Genomic DNA, 16,442 nt, shown 5'->3' with positions numbered 1-16,442 from the left:
GTCAGTTTTTCTTGTCTATTTTCTCCTCTAATCACTAAGGAATGAATCTTTCTTTGTGTCTGCAGCCCCTGGCTCAGCCCGGTCTAACACTTGGCAGAGGATCAGGGAACCTTTATGAAACTGAACAAACTGCCCTCTGGTAGATTTCACCTCTCCCGGCAACTTCCTCCAGCACCCGCTGACACTTCTAAAGGGCCCTCCCTGGATGCCATCTCCAGTCCCAAATCCTGTGGTTCCTTTCTGATCTTTTCTTTTTTTTTCTTTTTAAAGTGTTAGTCCTTTTATTGCAGCTCTCATTCTTCATTCTCTTCCTTTCACCTTGCTCAGGATGTTCTTGAACGAGTGGTGATGCACAGGGTAAGTTTAGTGGAGAGAGCCAGCTGGAGGAGCCATAGGAGGCTGGGTGCTGCATTTCCTGACGTACATTCCCTGCTATCACTCCCAGAGTGGGATGAGAGTCTCTGAAAAACCCCACAAGGTTTCAGAAGCGTGAGGGGAGGTGGGAGAGGATTAGAGGAGAGATTTAAAAATATATATATACACATGATCTGTATCAGACCCTAGAGGCCCATCGTGTTTGAGAGTAATGGCAAATCAATTTTTAAAAAATTTTGTTTAGGGACGCCTAAACAAAAGCGGTTGAGTGGCTGCCTTTGCCTCAGGGCGTGATCCCGGAGTCCCACATCAGGCTTCCTGCATGGAGCCTGCTTCTCCCTCTGCCTATGTCTCTGCCTCTCTCTCTTTCTCATTCTGTCTCTCATGAATAAATAAATTCTTTGAAAAAAAATATTTAAAAATAAATAAAAATTTTATTTATTTTCTAAAGTAATCTGTGTGCCCAAGGTGAGGCTCAAACTCATGACCCCAAGATCAAGAGTCATATGCTTTACTGACTGAGCCAGCCAGGCACCCCAAAGGAGGGACTTTTGTCAGTAGTCCTCTGATATAAGAAACCTCTTCTGGTCAATAGCAGTGGTTAACAAAGTGCTTTTGAGTGTGGTTCACATAACAAATAACATTTATATTGTGAATCAACACTATGTATGTCTAAGTAAATCTAAAAGAGTTTTGCTAGTGGTATGTACTCTTACTATGCATGATGTACTCTGGTATTTCCTAGTCTCTTCTGTTTTCTTTGTTGCAGTTTTTGTTGAATGCCATCTGGTTGTTGGCTAAGGCCCTAGGTGGGGACTCCACCACATACCAGCCCTGTGACCTTGGGCATGTTCCTTCTCCCAGATTCCTCAGGTGCAAAACAGACTTGTACCTCCTCATTGCTGGGGGGGTGGGGGATAGAGATCATGTTGAGGAGGAGGGGGTAAAAGTTTAAGAAATGCCTAGCAAGGTACCTGGCACATGTCCATACCTGCTAAATGTAAAATGTATCTGCATGGGTCTGAGGGGTCTCCACAGAGTTGATGGTACCCTCGCTGATCTGGCTCACCATTGCCCAGCAGTTTACCGTTGGTGGCCTGTGCCTGAATTTGGCAGGGAGAAGGAAATACTTCCAACCACGTGTGTATGTTGTAGCAGCATGTGCATCTCACTTCCCAGCCAGTCTGTGTATATACATAACGTGCAAATACACCACCTTCTCTCTACACAGTGGCCTCCATCACCTCCCACTCTCCCAGGAGGAGGAATTCTGTCCTCCAAGGCACCAGCATGGATGGTCATGCTGCAGAGACGCTTGCAGACCTTAAGGAAGATAAAATCTACACTGACATCCAGCAGTATAAATTGGGAAGAAATAAAGACATGTATAAACACTTAAATATTTTTGTGCTTGTACATAATTTAACATGAGCTTTTGCTTTCTTTGATTGGATTGTTGCGCAATCCAATATCTATTGGATTGTTGATGCTGTGTTGCGCAGCAGAAACAGAATGCATAGATTTTGGATGGGCTAGCCCTCGGTTTGAATGTTACTTAACCTTCCTGAGCCTGAAATTTCTTTACCTATGAGATGGATGTAACACTATGTATTCCTGAAAGAGTTGAATAGGATGGGGTGTGGAGAGTGCCTAGCACAGTACCTGGCATAGGAAGGTACTTTCATACATGGCTGCTGAGTTTTCGTTGCACACATACTTCCCTGTTCTACAAAAGGCATTCTACCTTCACCTACATTTGGGCTCCACTCAGAGAGCCTCCTTCTCCCCACACCCATCATCCCCATCCAAACCCTGTGCTGCTTTGTCTGCATTCATAACTCTTGTAATGTGCTGAGTTCCTTCCTACTGCCCATGGGCATTTCTCCCCTACTCTTTGCATTGATCTAACACTGTTTGCGAGGTGATAATAGAATAACTATAGCTCTTGAGGTTTCCATTTTTGTCCTTGAGGATACATTTTTAAACATTTTTTCTTAGGTTTTCTTTTTTAACTTTTATTTTATTTTTATTTACTTTCTAACTTTTTTTTTTTTTTAAAGATTTTCTTTATTCATGAGAGAGACAGAGAAACAGAGAGAGGCATAGACACAGGCAGAGGGAGAAGCAGGCTCCATGCAGGAAGCCCGACGTGGGACTCGATCCTGAGTCTCCAGGATCACACCCTGGGCCGAAGGCAGGCGCCAAACCGCTGAGCCACCCGGGCTGCCCACTTTCTAATTTTTTAAAAGTAATCTCTGCACTCAACATGGGCCTTGAACTCAAAACCCCAAGATTAAGAGTCTATGCTTTACCGACTGGGCCAGCCAGGTGCCCCAGAGAATACATTTCTTAAAACAGCTGTATTGAGGGGGCGCTTGGGTGGCTCAGTTGGTTAAGCAACCAACTCTTGGTTTCGGCTCAGGTCATGATCTCAGGGTCGTAGGCTTGAGCCCTATGTCAGGCTCCATGCTCAGTGGGGTCTGCTTGAGGATTTCTCTCCTTCTCCCTCTGCCCCTCTCTTACGCTCTCTCTTTCTCTCTTTCTAAATAAATCTTTTTTTAAAAATCTCTGTTGGGCAGCCCAGGTGGCTCAGCGGTTTAGTGCCGCCTTCAGCCCAGGGCGTGATCCTGGGTATCCAGGATTGAGTCCTGGTTTGGGCTCCTTGCATGGAGCCTGCTTCTCCCTCTACCTGTGTCTCTGCCCCCGCCCCCGTGTGTGTGTGTGTGTGTGTGTGTGTGTGTGTGTGTCATGAATAAATGGGTAAAATCTTTAAAAAAATAAAAAAGCTCTATTGAGGTATATTTGACATAAAATTAAGTACATCTATTTGATAAGTTTTGACGTAAGTGTACACCTATGAAACCGTAACCAAGGATGTATCCATCACCCCCAAAAGTTTTCTTATACCCCTTCGAGGTCTCTCCCTCTGACCCCTTCTCACTACCTCTTCCATTTCCCAGGCAACTCCTGATCTGCTAGTTGTCATTGTAGATGAGTTTACAGTTTTTAGAACTTTACGTAAATGAAATCACAGAGTGTGATTTTTTTTCAACTGGCTTTCACTCAGCATAATTATTTTGATATTCATCCAAGTCATATGTATCAACAATTTCTTTTTATTGCTGAGATGCACCACAATTTGTTTATCCATTCACCTGTTGATAAACATTTGGGTTGTTAACAGTCTTTGACTATTACAAATAAAATTGCTCTGAGCCATTGTGTACAAGTATGGATATATACTTTGATTACTTTTAGGTAAATATATAGCTGTGGAGTAGCTGGGGTAATATATGTTTGACTTCTCAAGAAATCATCAGACTGTTTTCTAAAATGGTTGTACCATTTTACATTTCCACTAGCAGTGTATGAGAGTTCTAGTACCTCTACATCCTCCTCAATACTTGTTACTGCCTGTGTTCTTAATTTTAGCCATGTTAGCGAGTGAGCAATAGCATCTCATTATGGTTTTGATTTATATTCCTTGATGACTAATGATGTGCTGAGCATCTTTTTATGTACAAATTTACCTTCCATAAGTCTTCTTCGGTGCATTATTTGTTCAAGTCTTTTGCTTCCCCATCTTTCTGAAAATAGAGTTTTGTTTTCTTATTAGTAAGTTTTTAGAGTTCCTTACATATTCCAGCTACAAATTCTTTATCAGATATATGATTTACAAATATTTTCTTCTAATCTGTGGCTTGCCTTTTTTTTATTATTTTAATGGTGTCATTTGTAGAGCAGAAGATTTTATTTTAATTAAGTCCAATTTATCAATATTGGGGGGAGGGTGTTATATCTAAAAGATCTTTGTTTAACCCAAAGTCATAAATATTTTCTTCTAGAAGTTGGATAGTTTGAGACTTAAAATTAGGTCTATGATCTATTTTGAGTTAATTTTTGTATATGGTGTGAGATGTGGATTGAAATTCCTTTTTTTTAACATATGAATATTCATTTGTTTTAGCACCATTTGGTGAAAATGACTACCCTGTCTCCATGGAGTTGGCTTTAATCTTTGTCAAAACTCAGTTGTCCTGGTATATGTGGGTTTATGTCCGGATTCTTTATTATATTCCAATGATTTGTTTCTCTGTCTTTTTGCCCATACCACATCGTCTAGACTGGATTTTGAGTAGCTCCAAGATAACCATGTTTTGCATATCTTTTTGTCCAACTGACTTACTACTTTCAGTACATTAACCAGTGTATTTATTTATTATTTTATTTTTATTTTTTTAAGATTTTATTTTATTTATTAGTGAGAGACAGAGAGGCAGAGACATAGGCAGAGGGAGGAGAAGCAGGCTCCATGCAGGAGCCCGATGTGGGACTTGATCCTGGGATCACATCCTGAGCTGAAGGCAGATGCTCAACCACTGAGCCACCCAGGCATCCCAATATATTTATTGTATTGAAAAAAACAGAAACCTTACAACAACCACTTAATGAGAAAGTGTTGAGTTGAAATCGCAATTTAAAGAATATCTAAGGGCAGCCCTGGTGGTGCAGTGGTTTGGTGCCGCCTGCAGCCTGGGGTGTGATCCTGGAGACCTGGGATCGAGTTCCACATCGGGCTCCCTGTGTGGAGCCTGCTTCTCCCTCTGCCTGTCTCTCTGCCTGTCTCTCTCTGTGTGTCTATGAATAAATAAATAAAATCTTTTAAAAAAATAAAATAAAGAATATTTAATATCTTGAAATATTTCTGTATCTGTCAGAACTCTCTCTACATTAAACATTTTCTTAAAAACTAATTTTAATTATATAAATATAAATGTGTTTCCTTTCTATAATTAAAGCCACAGGGTGCCTGGCTGCTTCAGTCGAAGCAGCATGCAATTCTTGATCTTAAGAGTTATGAGTTGGAGCTCCATGTTGGGTGTAGAGATTACTAAAAAAAAAAATTAAAGCCCAAACCCCTTTGATGATTCCCCCAAATCTTTTTTTTTTTTAAGATTTTATTTTATTTTTATTTTATTTATTTATTCATGAGAAATACAGAGAGAGAAGCAGAGACACAGGCAGCGAAGCAGGCTTCACGCAGGGAGCCTGATGCAGGACTCAATCCTGGGTCTCCAGGATCACGTCCTGGGCCAAAGGCAAGCGCCAAACTGCTGAGCCACCTGGGCGTCCCTCCCCCCAAATCTTTCACTCATGCACTTTTTGTTTGCTGTGCATCCGTCTGGACCCTTTTCTAATGTATTTTATCAAGTATTTATATTTTCTGTTGGTTTGAGATAATTATAATTATAATTATTCCTGATGTCACTTTAACCATTATCTCATACTTTCTAGCATTGTATCCCTTTGTACTACATTCTGAGAAGATTTGATGTTCTAGTTCACTATTGCCCTCTTTATCTTTATTCTACTTTTCAATCCTTATATCTAACCCCCACCCCATACACACAATTATATTTTTATTTCTAACATCTCTAAGGCCATTTTTCATGGTTGCTCTTTTTTTTTAGTTTTTTTTTTTTTAAATTTATGATAGTCACACAGAGAGAGAGGCAGAGACACAGGCAGAGAGAGAAGCAGGCTCCATGCACCGGGAGCCCAACGTGGGATTCGATCCCGGGTCTCCAGGATCGCGCCCTGGGCAAAAGGCAGGCGCCAAACCGCTGCGCCACCCAGGGATCCCTTCATGGTTGCTCTTATTCTGAAACTCTCTGTTCTTGTTTTATGGGTACCACATTTTCTCTGAATATTTTATTTTTTTTATTTTTTTTGAATATTTTAATTATACTTAACTTGGAAGTTTACTGTGACTCCTGTATGAACAAAAAAGAAATTCAAGTACATTGGACATATATTTTCATTTCTTTGAATATATTCCTAGGAGTGGAATTGCTGAGTCATATGGTGACTCAGTGTTTAACCTTCTAAGAAACTGCCAAACTGTTGAAAGCACATCATTCTCACCAGTAGTGGATGAGGGTTCTAATTACTCTATAGCCTCACCAACACTTGTTTATTACTTGTCTTTTTTATTATACTCATTCTGGTGGGTGTGAAGTGGCATCTTATTGTGGTTTTCATTGTTTTTTTTTTTTTTTTTTTTTTTTTTTTTTTGATGGCTAATGATGTAGAGCTTTGTTTCATGTGCTTACTGGCCATTTTTGTATCTTCTTTGGGGAACTGCCTTTGCCCGTTTTTTTTTTTTATTAGGTTGTCTTTATTATTGCATTGTAAGAGTTCTTTATATATCTGGAGACTAGTCCCTTATCACATATGTGATTTGCAGGTGTTTTCTTCCAATTTGTGGGTTGTCTTGGCTTTCTTGATAGTGTCTTTTGAAGCACCAACGTTTTAAACTTTTGTGAAGTCCAAAATTGTTTGAGTCATAACTCAAATGAACAAGCATCTCTTTAGGGCAGAGAGACACTCTGATGATCTAGACAAAGAAGACGTTGCTTTGGAATGCTGAGACTGGATTTTTCCCGTCATGGTCTGCTCCAGGAAAGCTTTATATTCTTCACACCAGCTTCACTGCTTGTGATGTGAAGTTGTACAGGTTTTCTGGCCCTCTGGAATGGTGTGACAGATCGTGAAACAGTATTTTTCCGTGTTCTGAACTTACTCAGAGGCCCCTCAGTGAATGGGAGTGCTGTAGTTAGCAGTCTTTGTGTTTGGAAGATTAGCATTGACTGTGAATCATAAATCACATCTGAGGTGGAAGTGAAACTCCTCTAATTAACCACTGTGAAATCGATTCACTCTCATTCTTGTTTTGTGGTTTCTCCAGTTCTGGACTTCAGCGATCCCTTCAGCACTGAGGTGAAGCCAAGAATCCTGCTCATGGGCCTGAGGAGAAGTGGCAAGTCATCTATTCAGAAAGTTGTCTTTCACAAAATGTCTCCCAACGAAACACTGTTCTTGGAGAGCACAAACAAGATCTGCCGGGAAGATGTTTCCAATAGCTCCTTTGTTAATTTTCAGATTTGGGACTTCCCAGGACAGATTGACTTTTTTGATCCTACCTTTGACTATGAGATGATCTTCCGGGGAACAGGAGCACTGATATTTGTCATCGACTCCCAGGTGAAGTTCAGTATCGGGCTACAAGAGACTGCAGGCCCCATCTCCCCCTAAAGGCAGCCTCTCCCCTGTGTTCAAACCAGGTTCTTTGTGACTGGATTTGGTTTGGATTTTAGAATCAGGACTAGCCCTTTTTTTTTTACCAAACAAGTGTTTCTCAGTGGGGGTTCTGGGGGCTGCAAAGGGGAAAGGGCTTCCTCTGTGTAACCCTAACCAGAGAGCAGTGAGCACCCTTAGGGAGTTGTGTAGTCGCAGCAAATCATAGAAACTTCACAGATGGAGGGGGCTGCAGTACAGACCAAGGACAGTAAATATGTGTCCCCTCCCCACCTGCCTGGATACTCTTGGCAGACATCTATAAAAGAGCATAGGTTCTTTGCAACAAAAATTTGTATATAAGTCTACATTTTATTTTATTTTTTAAAGATTTTATTTATATATTTATTCATGAAAGACACACAGAGAGAGGCAGAGACTTAGACAGAGGGAGAAGCAGGCTCCATGCAAGGAGTGGGACTCGATTCTAGGACCACAGGATCTACAGGATCTGAGCCAAAGGCAGGTGCTCAACCGCTGAGCCACCCAGGTGTCCCTAAGTCTCCATTTTAAATGTTGGCTCTTTCCTAGGAAGATAAAATTCTAAGTGTGAAGTTTTTCTTTTTTTGTTTAAGATTTATTTATTTGTTTATTCATGAGAGAGGCAGAGACCTAGACAGACGGAGAAGCAGGCTCCCTATGGGGGGCCCAATGTAGGACTTGATCCTGGAACCCCAGGATCATGCCCTGAGCTAAAGGTAGACGCTCAACTGCTGAGTCGCCCAGGCATCCTGAAGTTTTTTTCTTTAATTAAATTATTATAATTATTATTGGTACACAATTGATTAAACTATTATGTATTTTATGGATAATTATTATTTAGAAAAAGCTAATTTTCTTAAGTATATCTCTTAAGACGATGGATATTTTTCCACTTGATTCACGTATCTATGCTTGAATAAGACCAGATTTGGCATCAATTCTGTTTTTGATTGTGTAGATAAAAGTTCTGAGAAACTTTGTTCACATAAATAAGTAGATGGATACAGAGTGAGTTTTGTTATAGCATTCGCTCAATTATTTAAACGCTTTCCAAGTTATATCCTCTAAATTGCCCAGTTTACTATCACAAGGGATTGTTTCTAGTAGTTTATCAGTAGACATTCTGATTGAGCCTTCCTTTAGCTTTGCTGAAAGCAAAGACACGAGGATCCCTTGACTGGTGAAGAGCCTTATTATCCAGGTATTAGTTAGTTATTCCCTTTATTAGTGTTCAAACTAGTCTCCTGAATTGTCTCTTTGGTATTCTGGGCCTTCCTCCTGTAAAGTGAGAGCTGGCAGGGGCATCTCGGGCGTGCCAGTCTTAGGAAAGAGTACAAGGAACAGAATTGGGACAGTGATGCTCTTCAAACTCTCCCCATGTCCAGGCACTCTTAGAAAGTGTCCGGAAACATAAGCTCAGCCCCAAGGCTCTCCAAAGGGCTCTCTTTTATAGCTGTTGAGAATAAATGGCAGTAAGTCTTCAGGAATGCACTAAACCCTCTCTAAGTTCAGGGCATGGTATTTCCCTGAAACTGGACCTACAGTCAGACACATGGGCCGAGCATACCTGCCCCTTCCAGGAATGCCAATGGTGTTAGGGAGGAAGGGGTATGTAAACTGCTAGTAATAATGGTTCTGAGCCCACACTTGGAAAGCCATTCTCTGAGAAGACTGTTCATGCCCGAGAGCATCATAAATTCCTTCAGGGAACTAAGTGCCTGTTTAATGTAATAATGAAATTTTCAACTAAGCCTTTTAGTTCCAAGTGGTTGCACCGTGGACTTCTAGTGTAGCTGTGGGAGTGTGGCCATATGGTAGGAGGGCCTTGCTCTTTCTTTTCTGGTGGTAGTGTGCTGGGGAGAGGCTTTTTTTTTTTTTTTTAAGATTTTATTTATTCATGAGAGACACAGAGGAAGAGAGAGAGAGGCAGAGACAGGCAGAGGGAGAAGCAGGCTCCATGCAGGGAGCCTGATGTGGGACTCGATCCCGCGACTCCAGGATCACGCCCTGGGCCGAAGGCAGACGCTTAACCGCTGAGCCATCCAGGGATCCCCTGGGGAAAGGCTTTAAAGTCCAGGGCCCGATCTATGAACAGGCAAGCAGTGCCTCTCCTCCCCTGGGCCCATCCGGAAACGCATGCTGTAGACACCTGCAACAGGTCCTGGGCCTGCGGTCAGTTGCTGCTTTCTTGGCTGCCCCACTTGTACTGACCTGTTTTCTGGCCCTTCTGTGGCCTTGGCAGTAGCCCCTGCCTTCCTGCCTTGGTCTGCCAGCGCCATAAATCAGGGAGCTGGAGCGCGAAGAGCAGTCCAGGTTGTGTGCATGCGGTGGCGTGGGGGGGCAAGCTCTTGGATATGTCCCACTCAGCTGTCTCTTCTAAGCTCCAGTTTTTCCCCTAAGTCACTCCACTGCTCTTTCTGTAGTTGTTGAACAAGGGAGCAGCAGTAGTAGCCCTCCCCGTGGGTAAGTGGATTCCAGCCAGATGACTCATCTTTTCAAGACAGTGGCTTAGTAAGTTTAGTAAGTACTTCAGTAGCCTGTCCATGCTTACGTAGCAATTTGCATTTATAGAATTCAAATGTCCAATGCAACTCTATCCTAGTTGTGGTTTTTTTTGTTCTTTGTTTTTTGTTTTTTGTTTTGTTTTGTTTTTATCCTAGGTGTTTGTAGTATGGCTATAATGTGGCTAAAATAGGTTCACGTGCCTATTTTTAAGTTGCAGCTGTAATTTGGTTTTAATTTTACCTGAACATGAAAAGTCGCCCTTCAGTTTGGGTTGGTAAATGTGTTTTCTTTCATTTTGCTTCTTGGTCCCCCATCCCCGCCCCAAGGGAGGGCAGAGAAAGGTATAAGAATGTTTGAGAAATCTGTCTTTTTAGGTTCCACTTTTAAAAAGTAGGAAAAACATTATTGAGAGCTATCATTTACTAAAAGGAAGGAATAATTCAATAAGTTGTTTTGGAGCCTAATACATACTTTTGTATTGGAAGCAGACTATAAAAACCATGTTTTGAGAAATTTATATACGATGTACTTACAAGCACCGAAAAGAAAAGCAAACCAGGGAGTCTTGGCAGGCACTTGAACGTCATTGCCTTTATTTTTAAACAGGGCTGTGTTGGTCTGACGCCTCATATTTTTATTTTTTTCCTTGTGAATTCCTCACAATCACAGGATTGCCAGATAAATATATCACCAGGGAGATAAATGTGTCCTCACAGTGTTGTAAAATAAAAGAGAATGAAAGTACCAAGAGCAGTTTCCTGTGAGCTAACTGCATGACACTGCCAGCCCCCCAGGCAGAGCCCAATATGTCCCACACCTCCAGGGCCACCCTTGGCCCCCTGAGGCTTTGGGAACCACAATGGAGTGTTGGCTTCATCTACATTGGTGATTGTGACCTGCCTGTAACTCCTAGATCTAATTATGGAACTAGGCAGTGCATTTTTTCCTGTATTTTTATTTGTTGTAGAAGACAGCAACAAACACAGTGGGAAAAATCATCCATGCTCCCTCTATTCTAATAAACCAAGTATTTCCTTCTTTCAAATGTTATTTTTTTAAGATTAGTTACTTATTTATTCATGAGAGACACACAGAGAGAGGCCGAGACCTAGACAGAGGGGAAGCAGGCTCCCTGAGGGAAGCTTGATGTGGGACTCCATCCGGGTACTCAGGGACCACACCCTGAGCCGAAGGCAGACGCCCAACCACTGAGCCACCCAGGCGCCCCTCCAATGTTATTTTTAGTCCTTGTAGGTATGTGCCACTTCATCACTTAGTTGGTAATCAGATCATCTTGTATGCCTGGCAAGGAAGTTAGAGTAGCAATTTCTAATCTTTTGAGCTTGTGATACTCTCTTGACATTGGCTAATTTTGCTTATAGACATGTCCCCTTAACTCCCCTGTTAAGTTAAAGACATAAACAATAACAAATTTTTAAGGTATAATTTACATACAATAAAATTCATTCATTTTGAGTGTGCAGTTCAGTGAGTTTGAGAAATGCATATACCTTGTAACCACTTCACAGTCAAGATATAGAATATTTCCACCACCCCAAAAGCTTCCTGTGTTGTCTTTTCTCAGACAGCCTCCCCCTAAATTTTGAGACAACGCAAATGAATTTTGTATGTTGTTTAAGGACATATGTAGTCACGCATAAAGAGATGATTGAGAAAAAAAAAAAGATGATTGAGAATAAACACTAAACTCAGGATAGGTGGATACCTCTGGAGGATGGAGGGTCGAGTGATGAGGTGGGTTGGGAAGATGGGGAGAGACACACAAGGGCTTTCTTTCTTTTTTTAAAAATAAATTTTATGTATTAATGTCTACACCCAATTGTGGGGCTCAAACTCCCAATTTTGAGATCAAGAGTCTCATGCTCAGGGTGCCTGGCTGGCTCACTTGATAGAGCATGCAATTTTTGATCTCAGAGTTGTGAGTTTGAGGCCCATGTTGGGTGCACAGATTACTTAAAAAAGAGTTGCCTGGTCCTCCAACTGAGGCAGCCAGGCACCCCTAGTGTTTGATTTCTTAAACAGGGAGATGCATATGTAGATGTTCATCATGTTACTATAAAAGTGTCATTTGTAGGAAGAGAAAAAATTGTATTGCATTGTTTGGGTTAGTTACTCTAGATCAAAGGTCAGCAAACTTTCTGTAGAGGGCTAGATGGTAACTATTTTAAGCTTTGCAGGCTGTCTGTTCCATCTCTGAGGAGTTTCCACAGAGGAATGCCACTCAGCTGTGCCGCTGTACCACAGAAGCAGCCACAGACAATATGTAAATAGAGGAGTGTAGCTGTGTTCCAATAAAACTTTACTTAGGAACAACACACAATGGGCCCAGTTTGGCCCTCAGGCCATGGTTTGCTGACCTGTGCTCTAGATCAGTGGCCCTTACCTTTCCTCTTGGCTCCTTCTCCATTCTCCCAGTGACCCATATCGTGTTTCCATCTCTAACTATTCATCACAGTTCACCAAGGGACTCATACTCTGGGAAGGATAGATAGTGTCCCAGGGAAGGTCCTAGGTGGTATGGGGTCATTTTGAAGTCATAAAACTACAACGCTGATCTTAATGACTATCATCAAGTTCCATCACAACTGCCTACAGCTGTGTTTTGCTAGCCTTTCTTTTTCATCTCTTTGTTGATGCAACTTCAGTTTTCAAACTTGAATTTCATGAAACCAGCTTTTATTTGGGCTTTTGCAAAGTATTTTGGAGGGTTGTACCCACGTGATTTCCAGATTAGAAGTGTATATGGAAGGGAAAAAAAGATAACTGCGAAATAAGGTGATGGATAAATTAACTTGATTGGGGGGATGATTTCATGATGTATATATATCAGAGCATCACATTGTACACCTTAAACACACACAGTGTTTATGTGTCCATCATACCTCAATAAGACTGGGGGAGAAGGAGTATATGTGGAAGGCAGCTCAGAAGGGTTTGGCCTCCCCTGACAAGTGTGTGTTTATTCCCAGGACGATTATATGGAAGCCTTGGCCAGGCTCCACCTCACCGTGACCAGGGCCTACAAAGTGAACACCGATATCAACTTCGAAGTGTTCATTCATAAAGTGGATGGTCTGTCAGATGACCACAAAATTGAAACCCAAAGAGATATTCACCAGAGGGCAAATGATGACCTGGCAGATGCTGGATTAGAAAAAATTCACCTCAGGTGAGAACAGGAGCCCTCTGGGATCGCAGTTAACAACAACAACAAAAAAAAAGCAGGTGTGAAGTCCAAAGTCACAATGAGTGGTTTGGTGTTCATCTGTTTACCCTATTTGTGCTGTATACATTGGGACAGTAGTTGGGAAAAGTAAGCTTTGCACGTGCTAATTCTGATTTTTGATGGGATATTTTTGTTTTTTTTAAATTTTATCTATTTATTCATGAGAGACAGAGAGAGAGAGGCAGAGGGAGAAGCAGGCTTCCTGCAGGGAACCCGATGTAGGACTCGATCCCGGGGCCCCAGGATCACACCCTGGGCCTAAGGCCAATGCTCAGTCGCTGAGCCAGCCAGGCATCCCTGTTTTTGTTTTTTAAACAAATGGTCACAGCATTCCCCACATATGAAAAACATAACATAAAACTTAAGGACATAATCCAGGAAGTTAATCACTGCTGAAGTTTACAATAAGTGATGAATACAGTAGTATTTATAGTCACAAGTAAAAGAGATCTCTGAAGAGGATTCAAATAGAAATACAGAGGAAAACCACTTCTCTGTCAGTTTTTAAAAAAGATTTTATTAAGTAATCTCTACACCCAGAGTGGGGCTTGAACTTACAACCCCAAGATCAAAAGTCGCATGCTCCACCGACTAAGCCAGCCAGGTGCCCCTCTATCAATTTTATTTATGGGGAGGTGTACACATCATTCAATTTACAAATCAGGAAATGGAAAAATAAGATGCTTCAATGCCAATAACATAGGCATTACTAACCCAAGAGGTGTGCATAAAGATGACCTGCTGTGGATTCTTTTGCAGAATGTAAGGAAGCTTGTATGGGCACACAGCACTGCAATTTTTAAGCTTTCCAGTCCAGCCAGTCAGCAGATGAGAATGGGCACAATCCTTGCTTTTTGGGAGTTGGAGGAATGGCTTGTTAAGACATGGTTCACTTTTTACCGAGGTCATATGGAACGTGTGCATAGGGACTGTAGACACAGGGAGCAGGGCACTGGTGTTGTGACAGCCTAAGCAATCTGTTCTCCAGTCAAAAGGAAAATGTGATGAAATACCGTTTTCTCTTTCAGCTTCTATTTGACAAGTATATATGATCATTCAATATTTGAAGCTTTTAGCAAAGTGGTTCAGAAACTGATTCCGCAGCTCCCCACCCTAGAGAATTTGCTAAACATCTTTATCTCAGTAAGTAAATAATATCATCCTGGTAGAACCATTTGCAGAATTTTAGAATAACATTGCAAGCGTGAAAACAGTCTTATTTCTGCTTGCTCTTATGGCACTGCAAGGTCACTGAAGGATTACTTTGGAAGAATGCTCCTATATACTGTTTTATGTTCTTTAAAATCTAACTCCCCAAACCATTCCTGTACTTTCCTGATATAATTAGAGTGTTTATTAAAGTTGTAGGCAGTCGTTCAATGTTGATAGAGCCCTATGAGATGTAGGAAGCAGTAAGGGTGGTTGGGGCAATAAGATATAATACTATTTTATATTTTATATGTTTAACCCTGTGGGGGTTTAACCCTGTGATGAGCTGGCTGAATGAGCCCTATAAACCGTCAGCTCTAGGCAAGCTCTGCTGTTGACTTGAGTCAGACTTGGTGGTGGTACTCATACTTACTCTGTCACTCCACCGTTTGGAGTTTGTTTAGATTTTTTTAATTTATTTTATTTTAAAATTTACAGTCAGCAAAATTAGTGTTTTTGCTTGCCTTTTCCTAACTGCAGGTACATCTCTAAGAACCAGGAAACAGTGGCCAATTTGTTTACCTACAGTAAATAATTGATGAAAAATAAGAATTCTCCATGTCTTATGCAAATCCATTATAAAGCTTTATGTGAGGTTGTAATAAAATAGAACATTTTTAGTAAATTAATTTTTGTTCATTCATATTTTACAGTGAGGATAGCATGTAATTTTTTATAAGTGGTGACATGTTCTCAAATCAGCTGTCCCTTTAAGATAGCATATTCTTTTTGTTTCAGAATTCTGGAATTGAAAAGGCATTTCTCTTTGATGTGGTCAGTAAAATTTATATTGCAACTGATAGTACCCCAGTGGATATGCAAACCTATGAGCTCTGCTGTGATATGATCGATGTCGTTATTGACATTTCTTGTATTTATGGGTAAGTAAAATATTCTTGAAGGCTACAATCAAACCATACTTCAGATTAGAAAATGAAACCTTTCATAACCTTTATAACATTTGCATTTACTTATTTGATTTTAATACTTGTGTTTTAAATGACTGAGATCTATAAATAAATATACCACTTAGCATGCAATAACAACAAAAATCATTGAGTTAATGCCTGACATTCTGCTAAGAAGTATATTGCATACATTATAACATTTAATTCCCCACTATTCCATGAGGTGCAATTTCCTATCCCCATTTCACAGATGGGGGAAGTGAGGTTCAGAGTGGTTAAGTTTCTAGCCCCTGCTCACACTGTCAATAAAGGACAGAACTAGAATTTGAACTCAAGTCTGATTCCTGGTTCTTCTGAAAAATCTGTCATCATATCATAATGTCATTCACACTTGGGAGAGACTAATAGGATCCTCCAACTCTAAATACATATCTCATATTAACAACAGTTCTGTTACTTTCTTCATTATAGGAAATAACTGCTGGGTTTTCTTTAACACACTTTGCCTTCTTTTAGGAGCAGCAGAGAATTACAAAACTAAGCAAACAGTATTACCTGTTTATTATTACTCTATTTCTTAGAGTCTTAGGAAACAGAACTTCCTGTACACTTAAAATATTATAAAATAAGCAAGGAGTGAAGAAAATTGATTGTGGTACCAGACATAGAAACAATTCCACATATTTTAAATTTCTTGGGTGTTGTATAGAGTGAATGAATATGAACTAGTTTGTCTGTCTTACTAAGATATCAAGTTGTTGCTGTCGATTTATGTTGGATCTTACATGCTTATCCAGTCATTTTTTTTTTTTAAGATTTTATTTATTCATGAGACACAGAGAAAGAGATACAGAGACACAGGCAGAGGGAGAAGCAGGCTTCATGCAGGGAGCCTGACATGGGACTCGATCCCAGGTCTCCAGGATCACACCCTGGGCCGAAGGCAGGCGCCAAACCGCTGCACCATCCAGGGATCCCCGCTTATCCAGTCATTGATGCGTAAAGTTCTTGTTCTTCCTCTTTACTCACCAGCTGTAACCTGCCTCACCTGGCCACCTCTGTCAGCTTTGATGAGGGTC

General features: G+C 40.9%; 1 protein-coding gene across 1 annotated transcript in view; it reads left to right on the top strand.

Moving 5' to 3' along the window:
- The window catches only part of RRAGD (Ras related GTP binding D), a 41,698-nt gene that overhangs the window by 10,200 nt on the left and 15,056 nt on the right, over window positions 1-16,442 (top strand). Inside the window, exons 2-5 of the mRNA XM_038554725.1 lie at window positions 7,124-7,419; window positions 12,990-13,189; window positions 14,275-14,389; window positions 15,194-15,336. Of these exons, the coding sequence (XP_038410653.1) occupies window positions 7,124-7,419; window positions 12,990-13,189; window positions 14,275-14,389; window positions 15,194-15,336 (754 nt within the window). The remainder of the gene's footprint in view (window positions 1-7,123; window positions 7,420-12,989; window positions 13,190-14,274; window positions 14,390-15,193; window positions 15,337-16,442) is intronic.

Source organism: Canis lupus, chromosome 12, assembly GCF_011100685.1.
Source record: "Canis lupus familiaris isolate Mischka breed German Shepherd chromosome 12, alternate assembly UU_Cfam_GSD_1.0, whole genome shotgun sequence".
NCBI classification, from domain to species: Eukaryota; Metazoa; Chordata; class Mammalia; order Carnivora; family Canidae; genus Canis; species Canis lupus.
The sequence above is the reverse complement of the archived record's forward strand: the minus strand, read 5'-3'. Positions and strand labels throughout refer to the sequence as shown.